A 20,383-nucleotide genomic window follows, 5' to 3' on the forward strand; every position below is an offset into this window, starting at 1 on the left:
ATTTTGGCTCTACTTCATAACCATACTCATGGCTCAGTTCAGGCCTCCTTTTATCTTGTGCTGCTCTTGGTGAAAATGCATTTATAATGAAATCCCTGAATGATTTGGGTTGGAAGGGACCTTGAACATCATCCTGTTCCACCCTTGCCATGGCCACGGACACCTTCCACTATCCCAGCTTGCTCCAAGCCCCGGCCAGCCTGGCCTTGGACACTTCCAGGGATCCAGGGGCAGCCAGAGCCTCTCCGGGAAAGCTGTGCCAGGGCCTCCCCACCCTCACAGGGAAGAATTCCCTCCTAAATGTGAAAGTCACCTGATGGAAAGCCCAGCCTGAGTAAGGTGATACTTTTAGCAGGCTTCTTCCCAAGAATGCCTGTAAAGTTCTTTAGTAAAAAAATTCTTTACTGCTTAGGGAGAAATTCTTTCCTTATTTTAGTACTTTTTTACCCCTCAACATTCCCAGCTGCCCAGGGCCTGCCCTATCCTCTCGGCAGCGGCGGCGTGTGTGGATTTTGAATTCATGTCCCTCTCAGCTGCTTTCTTGGGCTGAAGTAGAGGCATGTTCATGCTGCCCACATGCAAAAACAATGTATTGTCTGCCTACACAAGCTTCAAATTGTTGAAGACAATCCCTGTTTTCCTTTGGATGATATCCCATCAGGAACAATGGAGCAAGCTCTCTTGTTTACAGCTTAGCTACTGTACACAGGGCACAGACCCCAAAATCTGCCCATATAGGGATAGTAAAGCTGAGTTTTAAGCATGCAAAAATAATCAGAGCTTCTTTGGTGAGTGTCTGCTCATGATACAGAAGGTTATTAGGTCAGAGATCAAGATATACCCAAAGGAAAAGTTTCCGTGCCTCCTACCCCCACTTTGATATCATTTATCCTGACTCTACCCGTGCCCTTCTCATGCATGACCTTTCCAAAGGGGCAGAAAACAGGACTCCTAAACAAATACTGGACAGTATTTGCCCAAAGTAAATTCTGAGACAGATTTTTGCTGATACAGTCTCTGAGCAAAAACCTTGGCATGTGGCTTAGGCATCCAGTTGGACCTTCAGGGAGAGGGCTGCCTTGGTGTGAGCAGACAGCCAGAATGCCCAGGAATGCATAAATTTCATTTCTCACCTGTAGAAATGGTTCACCTTTAGCTTTAGAACACTTGATTTTGCCGTGCTGGTTTAATGGCCAGAATAATAACAAATCCCAGTTAAAAATCAACAACTGTTCCAATTCCAGTGAGCAAGAAAGTGCTGAATATGCCTCAAATGTAAAATCAACAAAAATACAGTAACCCTTTTTTTTATTTTATTTTTTCCCCCCAAAGCTCAAAGTCTTGTAAATAAGAGAAATTGCATCCAGTCAAATATTTGTTATGGAGAACCTCCACTCCATCCACAAACTTCAGTGTCATTCAGCTTCCAGGCTTTATGCAAACACAAAAGCAACTCTAAACTTGGCTCCGAGGTTGATCATGCGTCTAGAAATTTGACACTGGTGTCAACTGTGAGTTTTGAAAGCTGTTTACTAAAAACATCTGGACTCCACTTGCTTTGGGAGTTTAACTGAAAACTCCTTGTCGCTTCTTGGGCAAAACACTCAATGAAAACTTTTCAGTTTGTTTCTTTTAGGTGCCCGAATTTTTCCAAGTGGGAAACCCGGGATTTAGGCAACAAGTTTTCACCGGGTACTTACAGCACAGAATGCAAATGCCTGGGGTACACAGAGCTGCTGGCTCTGTCTGGCTCCAAAGGGAGACAGACAAAGGATGTTTGAAGTTCTGCCGGGAAATTTGCTTTGGAGATCGAAAATGAAGCTGGTTTTTTATGCAGGAAAAAAGTCCAAACCCAGAATAATCTGTAGCTTTGTACTACACAATTTTATAGACAAGGAGTATAAAACCCTCTTTAGACAGACAAACTTCTTCTAAGTTGTGACACAGGTTTTTTTTCTCTCTGGAGTATTTTTACACATAGTCTAAACAAAATGCTGTAGGAGATTGCAATTCTCTAATTTGCGCAGAACACCCTTTAATTCATTTTTATTTCTTTTACAAGCCTTGTAAAAATACACTTAGAGCCAAGAGAGTGAGGAAGAACAATGTTAATAATATAGTAATTCTGTCAGCACAGCCAGAAGCAGGATCTGCTGAATTTACTTGGATGAATCATCCCTTTTTAAACTATTTTTCAGACTGACTCCATCTCTGAGGGAAAAGCTCCATCCCTGATTCCAAAGGCAGCCTGTGCCCCAGGTGCATGTAGAGGAGCTTTCACAACACGGATTTGCCAAGCTGCAAAAGCCACAATAAGTTTGATGTTGACATTCCACCACAGGCCACAATCCACAACATTTGCTCTACTGTCATGATCTTCTCATGGTGCCATCCACCTTTTTTTTTCCCCTCTCTGATTCACAATGTTAAAAACAAGGGGGTGGGGATCATTCCTGTCCCGTTTCTGTTGTATTTAACTTTTTATTCAAATACTGTACAAAAATTGCAAATAGACCGCCCAGGTAAAGTCAACAAAAATGGGGAAATTTCTCCACACACCACAAAAATCACCTCCTTCTGAGCATGAATTCCCCTGGAAAACACTGGTGAGTGTTGAAGCCCTCATGGATCACCAGGCAGCTTTGATTCTAGACACATAGGTGAATTTTTTTTTTTTTTTTTTTTGTAAAGAAGTTTTACTTAGGAATCAGAGAGACAAACAGGTTTGTCCCCCCTGAGGCCATCAGGTAATTTTGTGAGGATGCACAAAGTTGTTCCTTGGATTTAGTGCAGCACTGAGTTTGAGCAGACACTAAATCTCTCAAAGGAGGCTCCTTTTTATACTCAGCCACCCAAAAAGGGACGAGCAGCAAATGCTTTCAAGCATGAGGAGAAGAAACAAGCTTTTACAAGGAGCTGGCAGTTAAAGGACATGCAGCAGCCTGATAAAACACCACAAAAACAAGCATGGCTGATCTCTGTTGGGCAGGATGGGTGGGGGCACCCCCAAACTGCTGAGCAGGTCTCTCCAGGAACTCATTCCATGGCTCAGAAGAAGTGAAGGAATTCAGTTGATGTAGAGGGATGTTTTCAGCAGAGGGGAGGCACAGGGAGAGCTTTCTCTGGGAAAAGCTGGTTCCTGCTGTGCTGTGCTGGGAGGGGACACTGAATACGCTCCCGTGGTTTATGCAGAGGTGCAGCCACAACTCCACAGGGTCCACACCCACATCCACCTTTGCTGCTGGGTGCAACTTCCTCCTAAGACACGTTCAGGCCCTTGGCATCAAAGTAAAAATACTGAAAAGCAGCTCAAGGGGCTCAAGTCTGGCCCAAAATAGTTGTGCTGCTTGTGGAGCAGCGAGGCAGTGCTGAAGTGTGGAGTGTTGTCCTGGACACAGCTCCTTCCTCAAGGTGGAGAAGAGATCCAGCGGTGCTGTCCCTGCACACTGAACAAACTGGGGGGGAAAAAAACAAGGAAATTGCACAGAGAGAAATAAACCAGGGAAAATGATCTCTGTTGGGCCGAGAAATGGCTGTGACATTTTTGGTCGGGTTGGCCTTCAGGACCGTGTTGAAGTCACCGTGTGCAGCTCTGCAGATGTTGGGCCGTGCCCACAGATATCAGTGCTCCAGCAGGCCATAAAGCAGGGACACAGTCCCACGGGGCTGTTCCAGACGCTCTGCTGGGCTGGGCACAACCCTGAACCCCAGGAGAGCACCCTGGCCGTCGTGGTCAGTGTTCTGGGAAGATGCTGCCACTAAAAGCTGCGGAGGCAAAGCCCTCAGACTGCCTTCAGACAGCAGCCAGAGGAATGCTCTGCCTGGCCTGAGGAATCTTCCACCCAGTTGCTTGCTCAGTCATGCATGGCCACAAACCTGTCTAAATAGGCAGCGATGACCAAGACTGAAACTCAAATCAGGAACTTTCCAGTCTGACAAGTAAAAACAAAAACCAAAAAAAGATTTCCGCTTCATACGTGCTTAGCACAGGCCAGGCCTTTCCTTGCCTGCTGTTTGGTGCTCTTGGTTCCTTCTAAAAGCCTCTGAGAAGGGACACAACCCACTGCAGGCCCAGAGGAAAGAAGATGAAACACTCCCACAGCCAAAAAGGCTGCATTCCTCCCACAGACACCACACAACACATCTGTCTGTTTTCCCCGTCTCCAGCCACCCTGCTGACCTCTTAGAGTGTCTCTGCAGGCCGTGAACTTAGCAGAAAACAGCATTTTTGACCAGTTTCTTTTGGCCACGGGATGGATCTGAAAGCTCCAGAGTTAGAGACACACGGAGGAGCTCAGTAACTTGAGGGCAAAGGGTGATCACAGAGAATTTCCCCAAGATGCCAAGACCCCGAGGGACAGGGAGGATGCTCATTCAGACCCAGAACAAGAGATCTCTGACAAAGCATTTCTCCAGTCAGGAGGTGCAGGTTGAGCAATGGGCTGACACCAGCTGAAACAGCAGCCTGGGAGGGAGCAGAGGGAGGCAAAACCACGAGGATCTCTCTGAGGTCACCAGGGAAAACAATCTCTGACTAAGAAGAAAAAAGAAGCCAGAATTGCAGCATTGTTACTTCATCCAGGGAACTTTGTTTAATCAAGAACAGCAGGCTCAGCGTGACCACACAAAAAAAGCTAGCAGGCTTTTATTGGAATTCCTGCCTGTATCCTGCCTCAGGCAGGTTTAACTAGCAGTGGACTCTGCCTGGAAAAGGCAATTCCCACTTTATTCCCTGCCTGTGTTTACTCTGATCGGCTCTGGAGTCACCAGGCCCTGCTTCCCTCCACATAAATAGAAGCATTTCAAGAGGAACAGGGAGGTTGTCAGCCTTGGACAAGAGAAAACATCCACTTCCAGAGTTATCTGCTGGAAATCCTTCTCTTTCAAATCACCAGCCTTGCTGTTGTGAAAAATGTTGTCACCACAAAATTCCTCAGGTGGGAAGGGTTCAATCCCTTCTTGCTGGATTCCAGAGGCCAGGAAAGCAGCTCAATTCGGAGAAAGGAACATTTCCTGAACTTATTTCAGGAAATATTTATTCTTAATTATATAATATATAGTATAATACAATTTAATAGATTTATAATTATTAATTAATAATAATTATTCGGTTATTTCAACCTAAACTGTCACACAACCACTTCACAGGCCTACAGTGACAAGGATGGGAACACAACTGGGAATTGCAGAGATTGGAAAAGAAGGAGGAAGAGGACTGAGAATCTGTGTTTTTACAAGAATCTGTGGTTTTACAGCCACATCCAGCGTGAGAAGCACCGGTGCAGAGAGGCTGAGGAACAGGAAGAGAAAGTGACACCACCATTACTTTACATCAGCTGGAGACTTTCTCTTCTTCTTCCAGGTCCTTCAGAAGTGGCTTTTTCCAGGAGTAATTGGAGAAGACAGTTCTACCCCTTTCCCCACATCACCCTCCACCAAAACCAGACGGATCTCTCTGTTTCAGGCAGTTCCCGCTTTCCTGTCAGGTGGGAGGATGAGGACTGAGCAACAGCACGTCCAAAAGCAACCAAACCTCGAAGGTGAGGAATTGGGAAGTGGGTGGGATCTCTTCCCAACCATCACATGACTTTTATTCATCCCCCTCCTTGGGAATGAGGTAACATTCCATTTTCAGACAACGTGCTTTGCCTGGGATCTACAAGAACCAAACTAAGAACGTCATGATTCATTTAAAAAGCATCTTTATTTCACTTGGAAAAACTTGTGTTACACCATAAATCACGGAATAAATGAAAGGTTAATCAGCTGTAATTTCAGTTCAGTTGCTCTGTGAGGGATGCTGTCCTTTACAGCTCTCTCCATGAAGATTCCAGGAACTTTGTTAACATTCCCATCGTGTTCCAGCACTAAGATTACAGTCAACAAAGAGAGCACTGTTTGAAGCTAGTCACTGAAGAAGCTCCCAGCACTTTTCCAAGTGACAATTCCACCTCACCTGCCTGCCAGAGGCTGCCTGGAAAGGGAGGAATCTCCCTGCTGTGTCCCAGAGCTCCTCCCGCTCACTGATCTGGGAGGGGAAGGGAAAGGAAAGGGAGAGGGGAGGGAGGCGACCATGAGGAATAGGGAGACGAGGGAAAATCCCGGCTTCAGAGTATCAGGAGACAGGTAGAGAGCTGGAAGAGGGGCAGAGGGAGAGAAGAAAGGCATCTGGAGCCATCTGCCTTTTCCAGGCAGGGAACATCAGAGGGGAAGGGAGGGGAGGGGAGGGGAGAGGAGGGGAGGGGAGGGGAGGGGAGGGGAGGGGAGGGAAGGGAAGGGAAGGGAAGGGAAGGGAAGGGAAGGGAAGGGAAGGGAAGGGAAGGGAAGGGAAGGGAAGGGAAGGGAAGGGAAGGGAAGGGAAGGGAAGGGAAGGGAAGGGAAGGGAGGGGAGGGGAGGGGAGGGGAGGGGAGGGTCGCACCTGGCCCCATTCCCAGCCACCAGACTCAGCACGGGGTCCCTCAAGGTAGCCCGGGCGAGGCCCGTGGCACGGGAGCGGGGGGCAGCCGAGTTGCTTCGGTTTGTCCCGGTTTGTCCCGGTTTGTCCCGGGTTATCCCGGGGGTCCCTGCCCCGCCGAGCCGCCACGTGGGGGCGCCCGCGCTGCGCTGCCCCCGCGGGCCAATCAGCGCGCTGTGTGAGCCGCTGCCCTGGGGCATGCCGGGAGTTGTAGTCCCAGCGGCGCGACGGCGGAGCGGTGCCTACCAGCGGCTTCTCCGCGGTTCGGCGGGGCGGCTCCACCACTGTTGTCGCCTCACGGACACTCGGGGACCTGCAGGGTGGTTTCCGCAATCCCACAGCGCTGCCGGGGTGAAGCGCCAGGGGGGATCTGGCGTCGGTGTCGCGTGGGGATGACGTCAGCGGGAGGCGCGGGTGGGTGTCATGGCCGTGGGGGCGCTGTTCCTTTGTAAAGCCCCTCAGGCGGGGGAGTGAGGGAGGGCAGTGCCTGGGGCTGTGCACAGAGCACACACTGAGATAATCCCACTGGAACTGTGCCAGGCATCAAGTGTTGCAACAGAAGAGTCAAGTTGCATCCTAAGTTTTATAAGGAACGGGCATACCCCCAACATTTGGTTCCTCTGAGAAATCGCCATTTCCAGTGTTTATAAAAGTCCTGATTATCAGAGTCACAGACTGCTTTGGGTTGGGAGGGACCTTAAAAACCATCATTTTCCATGGGCAGAGACACTTTCCACTGTCCCAGGTTGCTCCAAGCCCCATCCAGCCTGGCCTTGGACACTTCCAGGGATGGGGCAGCCGCAGCTTCCCATGGAAATCCATTCCAGTGCCTCAGCACCCGCACAGGGAAGAGTCTTTTGCCCCCAGTATTCCATCTAAACCCACATTCTGTCAGTTTAAGCCGTTCCCATTTGTCCTGGCACTCCTTGTCCAAAGTCTTTTGCCCCCAGTATTCCATCTAAACCCACATTCTGTCAGTTTAAGCCGTTCCCATTTGTCCTGGCACTCCTTGTCCAAAGTCTTTTGCCCCCAGTATTCCATCTAAACCCACATTCTGTCAGTTTAAGCCGTTCCCATTTGTCCTGGCACTCCTTGTCCAAAGTCCCCGTCCAGCTCTCCCTGAGCTCTTTTTGTCACTGGAAGGCTCCAAGGTCTCCCTAGAACCTTCCCTTCTTCAGGCTGGACATTCCCATAAGCACCAACAAGCATTTTGTAGCACAATTAAGCAGAAATAAAACCTAATTATGTTGTGGGAGGGGAAACAAGGGCATGTGGTCTAAAGGCAAAAAGAGAAAATGGAAAAATATATGAAAGTGGTGAAATCATCAAGAAAGCAGGGTGAGAACAGGCCTGAAAGATGTTTGGTGACAGCAGAACAGGCCATAAAAATATGATAAAATATATAAAAATTATATTCCTTTCTCTATAGAGGGTACAGCAGAGCTGGCAAACAAAGGAAGTATTTTCCCTGTACAAAAGCTTTTCATTTTTCAAGTTTAAAATTAAATGTTGCATCTGATTCTGGGATTTCTCATAAAAATGTTGTGCATTTACTTTCCTCAGGGTGGTTAATTCTTAAGTAATTGATGGAAAGCAAGCCATAATTATTCATACCCAAATATCTTTAGATTTTCCAAGCAATTCCCCTCATACTTCTTTTTTTCCTGAAACTTGAATTTGAATTGGACTCAGTCTGCTAAGAAAGGAATTCTGGGTGTTATTTTAACCTTACAAGAAAAAGCACATAATTTAACCCTAATTTTGCAAAAGTTAATGCACATTTCTGCTGATGCCAGGATAAATTCTAGGCAGGAATTAAAGAGAAAGGAAGCCTGGGTGAGCAGTATAAATTCAGAAATTGTAGGTGGTTACCCTTGAGTGAGATAACACAAAGCTGTCTAAACTGGGATTAATAAACAACCAGATTTTTACCACCCCCAAAGGGATACATTTCTCCCCAATATTCAGTATAATCCTTCCCTCCTTCATCTGAAAGCCATTTAAAGCCAAGTATTTAAAGGGTGGCCACGGAGAGGACAAAATCTCTTCACAGCGAGCCTTGATTCTATGAATCCATTTTTTGTATAAGAATTTAAAAAAAGGGAGGAAACGGAGGAGAAAATAGCACTGGCACGCCAAATGTAACTGGTTTTTTTATTCCCAAAGTCCTGGGAATTGTAAAGCCAGAACCGTAGCCCAACCTGAATTTCACAAGTGGATGCTATTTTTAGAGGAGAAAAATAAATCATTCACATCCTCTTTTATGTTGCACATTTTCATATCTGGCAGCACCTTTAAAAAAAAAAAAAGGAGAGAGAGGACAACCTGCCCTGGTTTCACTGCAAGTAATAAAATCCACACATAAATAATATAGTTGGACTTTGCTTAAGGAAAAAGAAAGTTTTGTTTTGTTTCGGTTTGGTTTGGTTTTTTTTGTTTTTTTTTAAAGGCACATCAAGATTTTCAGGAATCCTTTATGTTTAGGACTAGATAAATGAAAACGGTCTCTCACTAGTTACATGAGATTAGCTAAATAATAGGTGAAATCTGATTTTCAGTGGCAAAAGCAAAGTGTAAATGCACAGAGGATCACTCATATGGGAATTTCATCGACAGAGTATTTTTCCTCGATTTACTTGGTGCTTCCACCCCCGTTCCAACAGGGCAGCTCCACCTCTAGGAATGTAAGAGGATCTCTGTGCTGATGAGTCAGTCCAGGGGTATTGATTTCTGAGAGCAGCCAAAAATAGACACTCAGGGAAAAGAGGAGCAGAAACTGGGTGAGTGTATTTTGATCCTTCCCTGCTAAATTTTTCCAGTGGTGCCAAAGAAAATCACAGTTGTTTCCTTCCCGTCTCAGAGGTTACTGGACATCAGGAAAATGAAAGAGGATGTCTTGGTTTTGAGGAATATTTAGGGATTAACACCTCGATTCATGAAGGGGTGATACAGCTGATGATAAAGAGTGAACCTCTAATGGACACTTCCCACCTGACCAGGTTGCTCCAAGGCCCATCCAGCCTGGCCTGGAACACTTCTAGGGATGAGGCAGCCACAGCTCTGGGGAAGAAGGAGAAAAGAAGGAACATATTCCTTGCCAAGTTACCAAAAGACTCAATCCCAGGTTTTGCTGTGAGCCTTGTTTGGTCCACTGGCAGCAAGCAGCTCCTTACAGTGGATCTTTTTGGGAAGACATGGCTGGGGTGGGTGGAGAGGGAGGGAACTGTAGCAGAATTACACTTGATAATCCAGCCTTTCTACTTTCACAAGCCAGGAGAGGCATCTAAATCTCCCATCTGGACACACATTGGAAACCAGGCTCTAGTTTGGTACCTTGGAATTCAGATGCCTCTTTTAAAAGGCATCCAGGGTTTGGAATTGCACACAGACTGATGTCCATCCTTAGGCATCTCTCCACACAGCTACATTTAGATTCCATCACCTCTGGAAAGAGGAGCGTTCTACAATCCTGCAGGGAGCAACCACCCAAAACCCTTCATCTTAACAAGGCCTTTTGGGCATCCTGAAGAAGCCTCTAATGATCTTGAAACTTCTTAGGAAGCTCCTGGTGGACCTCCCTCATCCTTCTAACAAGTCCCCAGGGACAATTTCACAGGCACTGAGGAGAAGGAAACTTTCCTCCTTTTTAAAGAAAATGAAAACTTCCAAAGCAGTTCAGTTTGTCCCAACTTCTCCACAGCTTGGTTGGAGAATTCATGGCTTGGCCAACACCTCTGCAGTCCTCCACTTGGTTGGTGCAGAAGTTACGGCACGAATTTGAAGGATAATTGATCCTACATCATTATCCTTCACCAGCTGCACCAGCAGCTGCCCCTGGACAACAACTTGTGATTGGCAGAAGTCCCTCAGAACCTTGTGGAAGTGCCTGAGACATCCCAAGGGAGCCAACAATAGCCTGGAATAGATTCCAGGTTCCAGGGGTTCTAGTCAGGAGTAAAGTTGTGCATAAAGACAAATCCAGCTCCTGTGCCCTGGTTGTGCTGCCATTCAGAGCCCTGAAAGAGCTGGAACAAGGAATTTTTTTCTCTTAATAAATATCCTGCTCACAGTTGTAATCTCGTTCACACTGATGAATTTTCTTGCATTTCAGACACCTTAAGCTACAGTTAATACAAAGTCTCATCACAGAATGAAAGTATTTCAAAATTCAGAGCCACTTGTAGCTAAATAAAAGAGATTTTATAATACCTATTTCATCATAAACTTTGGGGGTCAATCAAGTGAGTATAATCTCAGCATTTTTACAGGTTATTTATTACTTCTCTACAAAGAAGAAGAGGTGGTGAAGAGAGGGATGAGCTGCAGGAAGCAGCATCACCTCTCTTTCCATTAGGATTTGATGCATCAAGCAGAAAAAATGGGAAAAAGGTAAAATGTAGTACCAAACATTGCTCCAGAGATGGAACTCTGGCGATTTCAGCAAACAACAGACACCCAACAAGGAGAGAGAGAGAGAGAGAGGAGAGCAATTTCAGGGCTGATCCATTAAACATAATTTATTATATTTGGAGTTTAATTTTGAAAGGGATATAAACTGCTTTCATATGGTGTATCTATGTGTGCCTGAGTACCAGTTCCCAGAATTCCTGCCCTAAAATGTGCATCCAACACCTGCCTGCGCTTACCTCAGCTTCCTCAGTACTCAGTGGAGAAAAGCATTCCCAGCTGGACTCTTCTCCTCCTGTGGAAATGACCTAAAGCTGTGCCATGCAATTCTGGAAGTGAACAGCTCTCCCTTCTAACTGCAGAGGGAGCCAAAAGAAGGAGTTTTTAACCCAGAGGAGGAGTTTGGAGCCCAGATAATGAATTTGGATTCCAGCACCTAATTTTTAGATGTCAGAAAGTTAGAGAGGAACAGTGACAAACTGTAGTTTCTACCCAGCCGATGGTGGAGACTGAGCGAGGTTTTCTTGTCTTCTTAAAGCCCTTCTCACCTGGTTGATCACTCTTGTTAGGGCACATTTTACCTCTTTATTCCTGAGGCTGTAGATGATGGGATTTAGGAGCGGGGTGAGCATTCCATAGAGCATGGACACGACCCTGTCCCAGTGCGGGCAATAGGTGAAGGAAGGGCGGACGTAGGTGCAGATGGTGGTGCCATAAAAAAGGCAAACTACGGCCAGGTGAGAACCACAGGTGGAGAAAGCCTTGTGCCAGATCCCAGGGGACTTCCTGGCCAGGATTTCCAGGAGGATATAGAGGTAAGAGACCACAGTGACCACGCAGGCGCTGCTCCCCAGCACCCCAGCCACCACCAGGATCACCAACTCCCTGCTGTAGGTGGACGAGCAGGAGAGGGCCAGCACGGGAGGAATGTCACAGTAATACTGCTGGATTTTGTTAGGACCACAGAAAGAGAGTGTGAAAACCAGAGAGGTGTGGAGCAGGGAGTTCAGAAGCCCTGTTACCCAGGTGCCCAGGGCCAGCTGAGCACACAGCTTCGTGCTCATGATGCTCGGATACCTCAGGGGGTGGCACACAGCCACGTAGCGGTCGTAGGCCATCACAGCCAGGAGGAAAATCTCCGTGCCCACCACAGCAATGAGGGAAAAGTGCTGGAACAGGCAGCCAGAGAAAGAAATCTCTTTGTGCTCCAGCAGCAAGATCCCCAGCATCTTGGGCACGGTGATGGTGGGACATAAGAGATCCAGCAGGGATAAGTTGCTGAGGAAAAAGTACATGGGGCTGTGCAGGTGGGAGTCGGTGCTGATGGCAATGAGGAGAGTGATGTTGCTTGCCATGGTGGCCAAATAAATGAGCAGAAACGACACAAAGAGAAGCAAACGGATTTCTGGAGCATCAGAGAGGCCCACGAAAACAAATTCGGATACTGCTGAGAGGTTGACCCTCTGCATCCTATGTCTCATTGTGGGAACGAGGCAGAGGTTTCCCTGGAATAAAGAAGGTGTAACTTAATCACAATTTCATCCCCATTTTAAAGATTGCGACGGGTTTTTTAGGTCCATTTTGAAGTTCAAAACCATTTCCAAGCATTGGCAAACTCAAAATCTAAATTTTACCCACATATCACATATTCCTAATGCAAAAGGCAAAATGTAGGTATTAAACTTCACAGTGAATAATGCAAAATGTTAGTTTTTGCAAGTTGCCACCTCAGACTGAAGAGCTGGAAGTTGAAGTTACCTTCCCTGTGGTGTCCAGCTTGGACAAAGCCCCAGGCAACGCAACAGGGTTGTCAAGGTTCTCTGAGCAAGGGGAGTGTGGTATAGATCCCTAAAATTCCTTTCAACATCAATTACTTAGTATTAATAATACCACTAAAAGGGTCTAGATTAGTAACAGAAGCTGAAACTTACTTTTTAAGGGAGTAATGCTGTCAGAAAATAATTAAGTCTCTCAGAATCAGCACAGAGATGCACGTTGGGGTTCTTTTTTCAGCTTTTGGATGGAGTTTGGAGCAACCTGGTCTAGTGGAAGGTGTCCCTGCCTGTGGCAGGGGGTTGGAATCAGCTTTAAGGAACTTTCCAACCCAAATCATTCTATGATTCTATCATAAAAATAAGTTACAATTTGGCATCCCATTAAAGACCCCATAGTTTTCTATAAATTTTACCCTACAGACTTCCATAATACCATTAGTACTTCTAGCATCTATCTGGACTTTCCCCCCATCCCATTTCCCCAGTTCAAAGAAGTCTAAACGTGGCATTAAAGGATCTTCCCATTTTCCCCACATTGCTCCATGGAATGTAGTTCAGTATTTACAGTAAGGATTTACATACCAGCCCTATAGCAAGGGAAAGCAAAGTTCAGTCCAAATACCTCTTTTTTGGGAGACTTTGGGATTGATTTTGAGATGATGGGAATATTGTACCACGTTCTCATTTGTAAGAGATGCAGAGATAAATAGATTGATGAAATATTCCATCTGGCCAGGCTCCTCTGTGGTCTCATGTTCTCCCAGAAGCTTGAGAGGGAGCAAAGTCAGGGCTTAAACTACATAAGAAATAGTAAACTCAGCAGAAATAAAAGGGACATCACTTGTTCATAAAATGGGAAGCTCATTCAGGTGAAATAGCACAGGAACAACACAGAAATACTCACTGCCGCACATAATTAATTACAGGTGATTTATAGTTGTCTGTATCCAGGAAACAAAACAATCCTTTTTCTTCTTTCTACATGTGACATAAAAATTATTTCACTCATAAAGAAGAGATGAATCCCAATAGAGCAGCATTGGAATATTCACACAGACACCTGCCAGCACTGGCACAAGGGCTGGCTTGGCTGCAGGAGTAGGCACCTCTCTTCTTTAATGAGGTTTTATAAATATGAAGGAGTGTCTGGGGACAAGTGTGTCTGACAGTTTTTTTGGATGCTCCCTTAATTGCATGTATGAGGGTTTTTTCAGAACATTTCCAAAAGGGGCTGGAAATCAAAGGAACCAAAATTACCAGCACTATTTTGAAGAGCTAACAAAAATTCCCCTTTGGTCCCATTAAACATCCATCTGTGATTTATGGGAGTGCCACTTCCCATGTGATGTCCAGGACTTGGAACAGGCCTGTTCCTATTCCAGCAATACCTGGCCATAAATTCTGCACTGTTCACATGAAGGACTCTGGCTGTCCATCATTCTTCCAGCCTGTCTGCTGTGTTTGCAAACTCTTGGAAAATGAAAGATTCTGCATCTTACATGGGCAAACAGTGATAGGACAAGATGGATTGCTTTTAAATTAAAAGATCAGGAATTTAGAATGAATATTAGGAAAAAATTCTTCCCTGTGAGGGCGGTGAGGCCCTGGCACGGGGTGCCCAGGGAAGCTGTGGTTGTCCCTGGATCCCTGGAAGTGTCCAAGGCCAGGTTGGATGGGGCTTGGAGCAGCCTGGGATAGTGGAAGGCATCCCTGCCCATGGCAGGGGGTGGAACAACATGAACTTTAAGGTCCATTTCAACCCAAACCATTCCAGGACTCTGTAAACTGGAATTCCCCAAGGGTCACACAGCACAGGCCTGTCCTGCCATGGGAGCGCAGAGCTGTGGCAAGAAAAAATTCCTATGGCCCAGACCTTTCCCTGTGTGCTGCAGTTAGCCCAAGGACCATCAGGCATCACATTTCACATGGAGTTTTGCAATAAAGAATTTTGCAACAAACCGAGATGCCAGAAAGAGATACAGCAAAGAGATCCATCCCTCACCTCTCCCTTCCAAGCCAAACCATTCTGTGATTCTGTTCCCCTCATAAATCTTAAATGTTTTTTTTTGGGGTGGGATGCATTGGCCTCATCAAGAGGCCAGTCACCCAGGCTCTCAATTCCACGCCTAAGTGTCTTATTTGCAGGGATAATCTTAGCTGGGTTATTAGAAGTGGAAACACAGGATAATTTTTGAGATAAGTGTTCTGCCTCAGGGTAAATAAATAAAAAATTATATTGTATTACATTTTATGATAAAATTTTATTTTAAAAATACCACCCCAAGACAAACAACAACAAAAATATCTCCATTTGTAGGATCCAGATGTGCACTAATTGGTGATATGCTGGATTAGACCCTTCTTGCCCACCCCTCCCTGCCGTCTTCACTGTAATACAACCAAAGTGATTTGACTTCTGTCCACTTCTGGGACTACCCAGCTTTGTCATTGTTTGAGATTTCCATCTAGGAATGCTTATGATGAGCCCAGACTGCTTAGTGTCTGCTGAAAATGCTCCCTTTTCTCTGATGTCCATTTGTGTTTCAGTCCCATAGTCTTTAAATAAAATTGATTAGCCTGGGATCTCTTCAGGCTTCTTGGGATTCAACAAAACATTGTAGAGATCCTGCCAGTACTCAAAGGATTTTTTTTTCCCTTTGAAGCCATTTTTCACTGTCCTCTAGGTGAAGGCAATAAATCTGAGGATGAGCTCATGGAGCTGATAATTTTTATCTGGATTTTAATGGTGCACAGTGGAGCCAATTTACACACAGGGAAAAACTCAGCTGCTAAAACTGCACCTTTGCAATTTGTTAGGCACCAACTTTTTAACAGCGTCTTCTGAGGCCTTGTTAAAGTCATCCCAAGATGTTTCCAGGGGAGAAAAATCAATTACATTAAATTGTTTGTCTTCATAGAATGGTTTGGGTCGGAAGGGACTTTAAAGCTCATCCCATTCCAACGCCCTGCAATGGGCAGGGACATATTTCACTGGATCAGGTTGCTCCAAGCCCCATGTATTGAAATCCCAGCTCCCAGAAATGGAATGTTTATTTATTTTATCAAAATTGGAGCAATTATTTAGAATCAGTTCACTGTTGATGTCCCCAGTTTATACCTGGTGAACAAATAGACACCAGCAAAATAACTGGACCAGAGCTCCAATTTGCCTTGCATTGGTTTATAAATAAAATATTTATAAAAGCTCTATTGGAATGTTAAAAAAATTATCACAGTGATACATATTTTTCTCTATTGAAATTTACCCTAATTGACTAAAGAACGTTTTAATTTTTCAACATTTTTCTCTAATACTAAAAAAAAAAAAAGCTCCCTTCCAGCCCAAACCATTCTGTGATGATCCCGAGTAGAAATTCACTATTAAAAAGAATTCTCATTTGCACAAGGACAGGAGATGTTTGGAAATCTCTCTTAACCAGGTTGATCAATGACTCACTGGTGCTTCTGATCCTCCTCTTCCTACAGGTGTGGGAGTGAGGGCTAATTTAAGACTGTGTGGAGAGACAGGGAAAGTGGAAATCCTTTCACTTCCTGTGCAGCAATTTAGATTGGATATTAGGAAAAATTCCTTCATGGGAACGGTTTTCCAGCCCCGGAACAGGCTGCCCAGGGCAGTCGCAAATCCTGAAGGGATTTAAAAGCTGTGTGGATGTGGCACTTGACATGGGTTAGTGGTGGCCTTAGCAGCCCTGCAGAATGGTTGGACTTGGTGATCTTAGAGTGCTTTTCCCACATCAGTGAATCCATTATTTTATTTAGGTGGGATGAATCTAACCCTGAATCATTCTAACACAAAGAAATTGATGGTGTTCCGCTCATGGCAACCACTGAATTTCTATCCCTGATGGGTTTGGTGACGTAACGGCTGCCCTCACAGAGGCAGTTTGGGTTGGAAGGGACCTTACAGACAATCCCATTCCACCTCCCTGCCATGGGCAGGGACACCTTCCACTATCCCTGATATCCCACATTGCTCCAAGCCCCATCCAAGCTGGCCTGGAACACTTCTAGGGACAGGGCAGCCATGGCTTCTCTGGGCAACCCATGCCAGACCACCACAGGGAAGAATTTCTTCCTAATATCAAAACCCACCCTATGTCAGTGTGAAGCCATTCCCTCTTGTCCTGCCGTCATGCCCTTGTCTGGAGTCCATCTCTACTCCTCCTCCTTCCTCTATATATTGTGCCTTGTATGATTTTAATAATTCACTTCTGTGAGAGAATTATGACTGAAAATATTCTTATATATCTAAAGGAAACCCTACAACTAGAATCTGCGCCGTCTTTGTCTTCCAGTGTCGGTGGGTGAATCTGGAGACACTTAGTGCATGTGCCTCTGCCATCTGCTGTCACAGCACAGGAAGACCATGTCAGAGAGGGAGACAAGCCTCACCCTGGATTCATTTATTTATGTGAAAATTAGGATCCCACACGAGCGAAAGTGCTTAGGAAGTTTGGGGTTTTCAGCATGGATTTTTAATATTAACAGTTATATGTGTATAGAAATGTATTTGTACATAATTTGAAGTCTGTGGGCTTTAGCCACTAAGTCATTATTGTGTACGAGTAGGGTAGGAACGTGACTCCAGGTGTAACTCTGGGTCTAAGTCCAGGGTTCTGCCAACCCAACTTGTCTCAGAAGGTTCTGCAACGCTTCCAGAGTCTCCACATGGATTCCTTCACCTCGCTGCTCCTCAGGGTGTAGATGAGGGGGTTCATCATGGGTGAGAAGATCGTGTAGATGACACAGACGTACTTGCTGGTGGGCAAGGTCCCAGCGGGCCGCAGGTAGGTGAAAATGCAGGGCATGAAGAGCAGGGTGACGGCCATCACGTGTGAGGCACACGTAGACAGTGCCTTCCAGTTCCGCTGGGAGACGCGGGCCCGGACCTTGGCCAGGATGAGCGCGTAGGAGGCCACCAGAACCAGGAAGCAGCCCAGGGATATGAGGCCGCTGTTGGAGGCCATGAGCCACTCGGTGAGGGCGGTGTCGGTGCAGGCCAGGCGGATGATCTGCGGCATGTCACAGAAGTAGCTGTGGATGGTGTTGGGGCCGCAGAAGGGCAGCTGGAGCGTGAGCACAGTCTGGACAGTGGAGTGGATAAAGCCCCCGGCCCAGCAGGCAGTGACCAGGGCCCAGCAGGCCCCGCGGGCCATGATGGCTGTGTAGTGCAGGGGCCTGCAGATGGCCATGTAGCGGTCGAACGCCATCACCGTCAGAAGGAACATCTCCGAGGAACCCACAAAGTGCAGGAAAAACAGCTGGGCCATGCAGCCCTCAAAGGCAATGGCCTTGTGCCCTGAGAGCAGGGTCACCAGCACCCTGGGGGTGGTGACAGAGGTGTAGCAGATATCGATGAAGGACAGATTGCAGAGGAGGAAGTACATGGGCGAGGAGAGCTTGGGGTCAGTCCTGACTGTCACGATGATGAGGAGGTTGCCCAGCAGGACCATGGCGTAAGCCAGGAGGAAGAGGGTGAAGAAGAGGAGTGTCAGCTCTCGGGTGTCGGAGAGCCCCAGGAGGATGAATTCAGTCACCCGGGACGAGTTTTCCTGTGCCATTGCTGCAGCTCAGGCTCCCATGGCACAGGTTGGGGGAGTGGCCAGGCAGGGAAGGAAATGTGCTACAGCTCCAAGGCTCATGGATGATGTGAGCAGGATGCATTTGCTGCTGCAAAAAGCACAGTGTCATGTCACAAATGACAGAAATACTCACCCCCTCTTCTGTCCATATTCAGGTCTCTAGCCTGCCCCTCCACACTGACCTTCTCCCCTGAACTCACTCTGACCACTATTTTTCTGCATTGTGGTTGGTGTGCTCCCATTCTGTCAGGGAGAAATCACAGAATTATGGAATTATTAAAGTTGGAAAAGCCCCCATTGAGTCCAATCCTCCCCCCAGCACTGCCAAGTCCTCCACTAAACCATATCCCCAAGTGCTACATCCATACTGTTTTTAAATCCCTTCAGGAATGGCGATTCCAGCACACCCTGATCTCAGATAACAAGAGCTATGAATGCTGGAAAAACGCTGTGCTGTCCTTTTAGCTGCTGGAAATTTGAAGTGACTACAAGCAAATGCTGCCATTCTCAAGCATGAGCTGTTCCATGTTCTGATCCTAATGACACTCCTCTAAACTGAGGAAAGGGCTCTCCAGTTAGCTTATCCACCCTGAAACTGGGAATACATGCACAGAAACCAGGTCTGGGAAGTTCCTCACTGGAGAAATTGGGGGTTCTAACAGAGCAGAAGCTGCAAAACCCTGCATGGTTTCTCTACCTTTATATTATTTAGAGGAATTTTTAAAGTTTTTCAGTAGACAAATACACTCACTGTCCTGTGGAGGTTAAAGTGGGACAGCAGAGGAATGCACTTGTCCATTTAAAATCCCTCCAGGAAATTCCTTCTCTGCTCACTTCTGCCGAGGAGTTTATAACTCAGCAAGCAGGAGGTTACAAGTAAGAAACCAGACATCTATGATGCTAACAGCATTGAATAAAGCCGCCTTAAAAGATCTAAAAGGACAAATCATTAGACAGGGGACATTAACAGGACACACACATTGTCCTCTGGTATGTTGAATATCCACTGTATTTCTTCTGCTGTCTTTTTGGGACAATTTCAGTTTAAAGCCAATGCTTGTCTGAAGGAGTAGCAGTGAAGTCCAAGCCCGAATATGTCACTGACATGTGTAATAACAAACCCTGATTATTTAGCTGAGGACGATGATAGAAATAATATCCAGGTCCTGGCTGTGGTGTGAAACACTCCATAAATACACCTGTAGTGACACTGGGGTAGTGAACAAGATGTTGCTGCTTTACTGACAAACACCCACAAATCCATCCTCACAGCATTCCCATGCAGAACACCAAGATCACTAGTGTGTGATATTCCTGAGAGTGCTCAAGACCAAGCTGGACAGGGCTTGGAGTAACCTGGTCAATGGACCTGCCCATGGCAAGGGGTCAGAACAAGATGAGCTTTAAGGTGCCTTCCAGCCCAAACCATTCTGGGATTCTAAATCTGTAACTGATTTTGGTTTTTTTTCCTAAACCATAAAATAGAGCTCCCAAAAGTCACTCACCAGCAATGCTGCTTTGCAAAGGCAGGATTTCAGTGGGGCCTGAGCAAAACAAAGGAACAATGCCATAACACTTCCACAGAGCTCACTTCCTGTCACTCCTCTGATGACCTCCCCAAACCACTTTAGGAGGTTCCATCAGAACTCTCAGTTCCATCAGAAATCATCCATTCCCCTCAGTTCCATCAGAAACTCTCTGCAAGGTGCTGCTCAGAAGTTATGAAAGCAGCTCTGTATGTCTGCCAACTCTAAGCCCAGAAAAGAACAGCCCAACCTTCTGTATTTCCCATTCTGAAAAAAAAAAAAAAAACAACAAAATAAACAACCTCCAGGAGCATCTTCAAGTACAATTATTTCTGTAGCAGAAATAGTTAAAGTAAATCACACAACAGAAGCACAAGACTATCAGGAGTAATGAGATCCCAGAGGCAAAGGGAGTTTTGTCAGAAATCATCAGTGGGCAAGGAGCTAAAATTGTTCCTTGGGTGGTTATTAGTGTAATCCCTGGAGAGAGACATCAGAGTAAAGATGTCTCTTACACAGGACATTTATATAAATTCATGTAAATGGATACACATTTTGCTTTCTTTCTTAAGCCAGTATTTTTCATCTACAATCTTACTTCTTACTAACTTACATGT

At 45.9% G+C, this 20,383-nt stretch overlaps 2 protein-coding genes and 2 long non-coding RNA genes across 5 annotated transcripts; 1 reads left to right on the plus strand and 3 right to left on the minus strand.

Moving 5' to 3' along the window:
- Window positions 1-3,659: 3,659 nt before the first annotated feature.
- LOC137476183 (uncharacterized) lies at window positions 3,660-5,687 on the plus strand. Its single transcript, XR_011000283.1, has 2 exons — window positions 3,660-4,937; window positions 5,256-5,687. It is a non-coding gene; the product is annotated as an uncharacterized lncRNA (long non-coding RNA).
- On the minus strand, window positions 5,686-6,714 carry LOC137476184 (uncharacterized). 2 transcript variants are annotated; one of them, XR_011000285.1, is made up of 3 exons: window positions 6,420-6,714; window positions 5,957-6,134; window positions 5,686-5,867 (listed from the first exon to the last, which is right to left on the minus strand). It is a non-coding gene; the product is annotated as an uncharacterized lncRNA (long non-coding RNA). The 2 variants fall into 2 exon arrangements; XR_011000284.1 differs by lacking the exon at window positions 6,420-6,714 and having other exon boundaries at window positions 5,957-6,192.
- A 3,926-nt stretch (window positions 6,715-10,640) lies between these two features.
- On the minus strand, window positions 10,641-14,922 carry LOC137476185 (olfactory receptor 5AR1-like). The gene is made up of 2 exons (XM_068194307.1): window positions 14,026-14,922; window positions 10,641-12,367 (listed from the first exon to the last, which is right to left on the minus strand). The coding sequence occupies exons 1-2, from the start codon at window positions 14,074-14,076 to the stop codon at window positions 11,351-11,353; spliced, it is 1,068 nt and encodes a 355-aa protein (XP_068050408.1). The 5' UTR covers window positions 14,077-14,922; the 3' UTR covers window positions 10,641-11,350.
- A 2,124-nt stretch (window positions 14,923-17,046) lies between these two features.
- LOC137476187 (olfactory receptor 4D5-like) lies at window positions 17,047-19,881 on the minus strand. The gene has a single exon (XM_068194308.1). The coding sequence runs from the start codon at window positions 18,217-18,219 to the stop codon at window positions 17,293-17,295; it is 927 nt and encodes a 308-aa protein (XP_068050409.1). The 5' UTR covers window positions 18,220-19,881; the 3' UTR covers window positions 17,047-17,292.
- Between the last annotated feature and the right edge of the window lie 502 nt (window positions 19,882-20,383).

Source organism: Anomalospiza imberbis, chromosome 6 (assembly GCF_031753505.1).
Source record: "Anomalospiza imberbis isolate Cuckoo-Finch-1a 21T00152 chromosome 6, ASM3175350v1, whole genome shotgun sequence".
In the NCBI taxonomy this organism is placed as follows: domain Eukaryota; kingdom Metazoa; phylum Chordata; class Aves; order Passeriformes; family Viduidae; genus Anomalospiza; species Anomalospiza imberbis.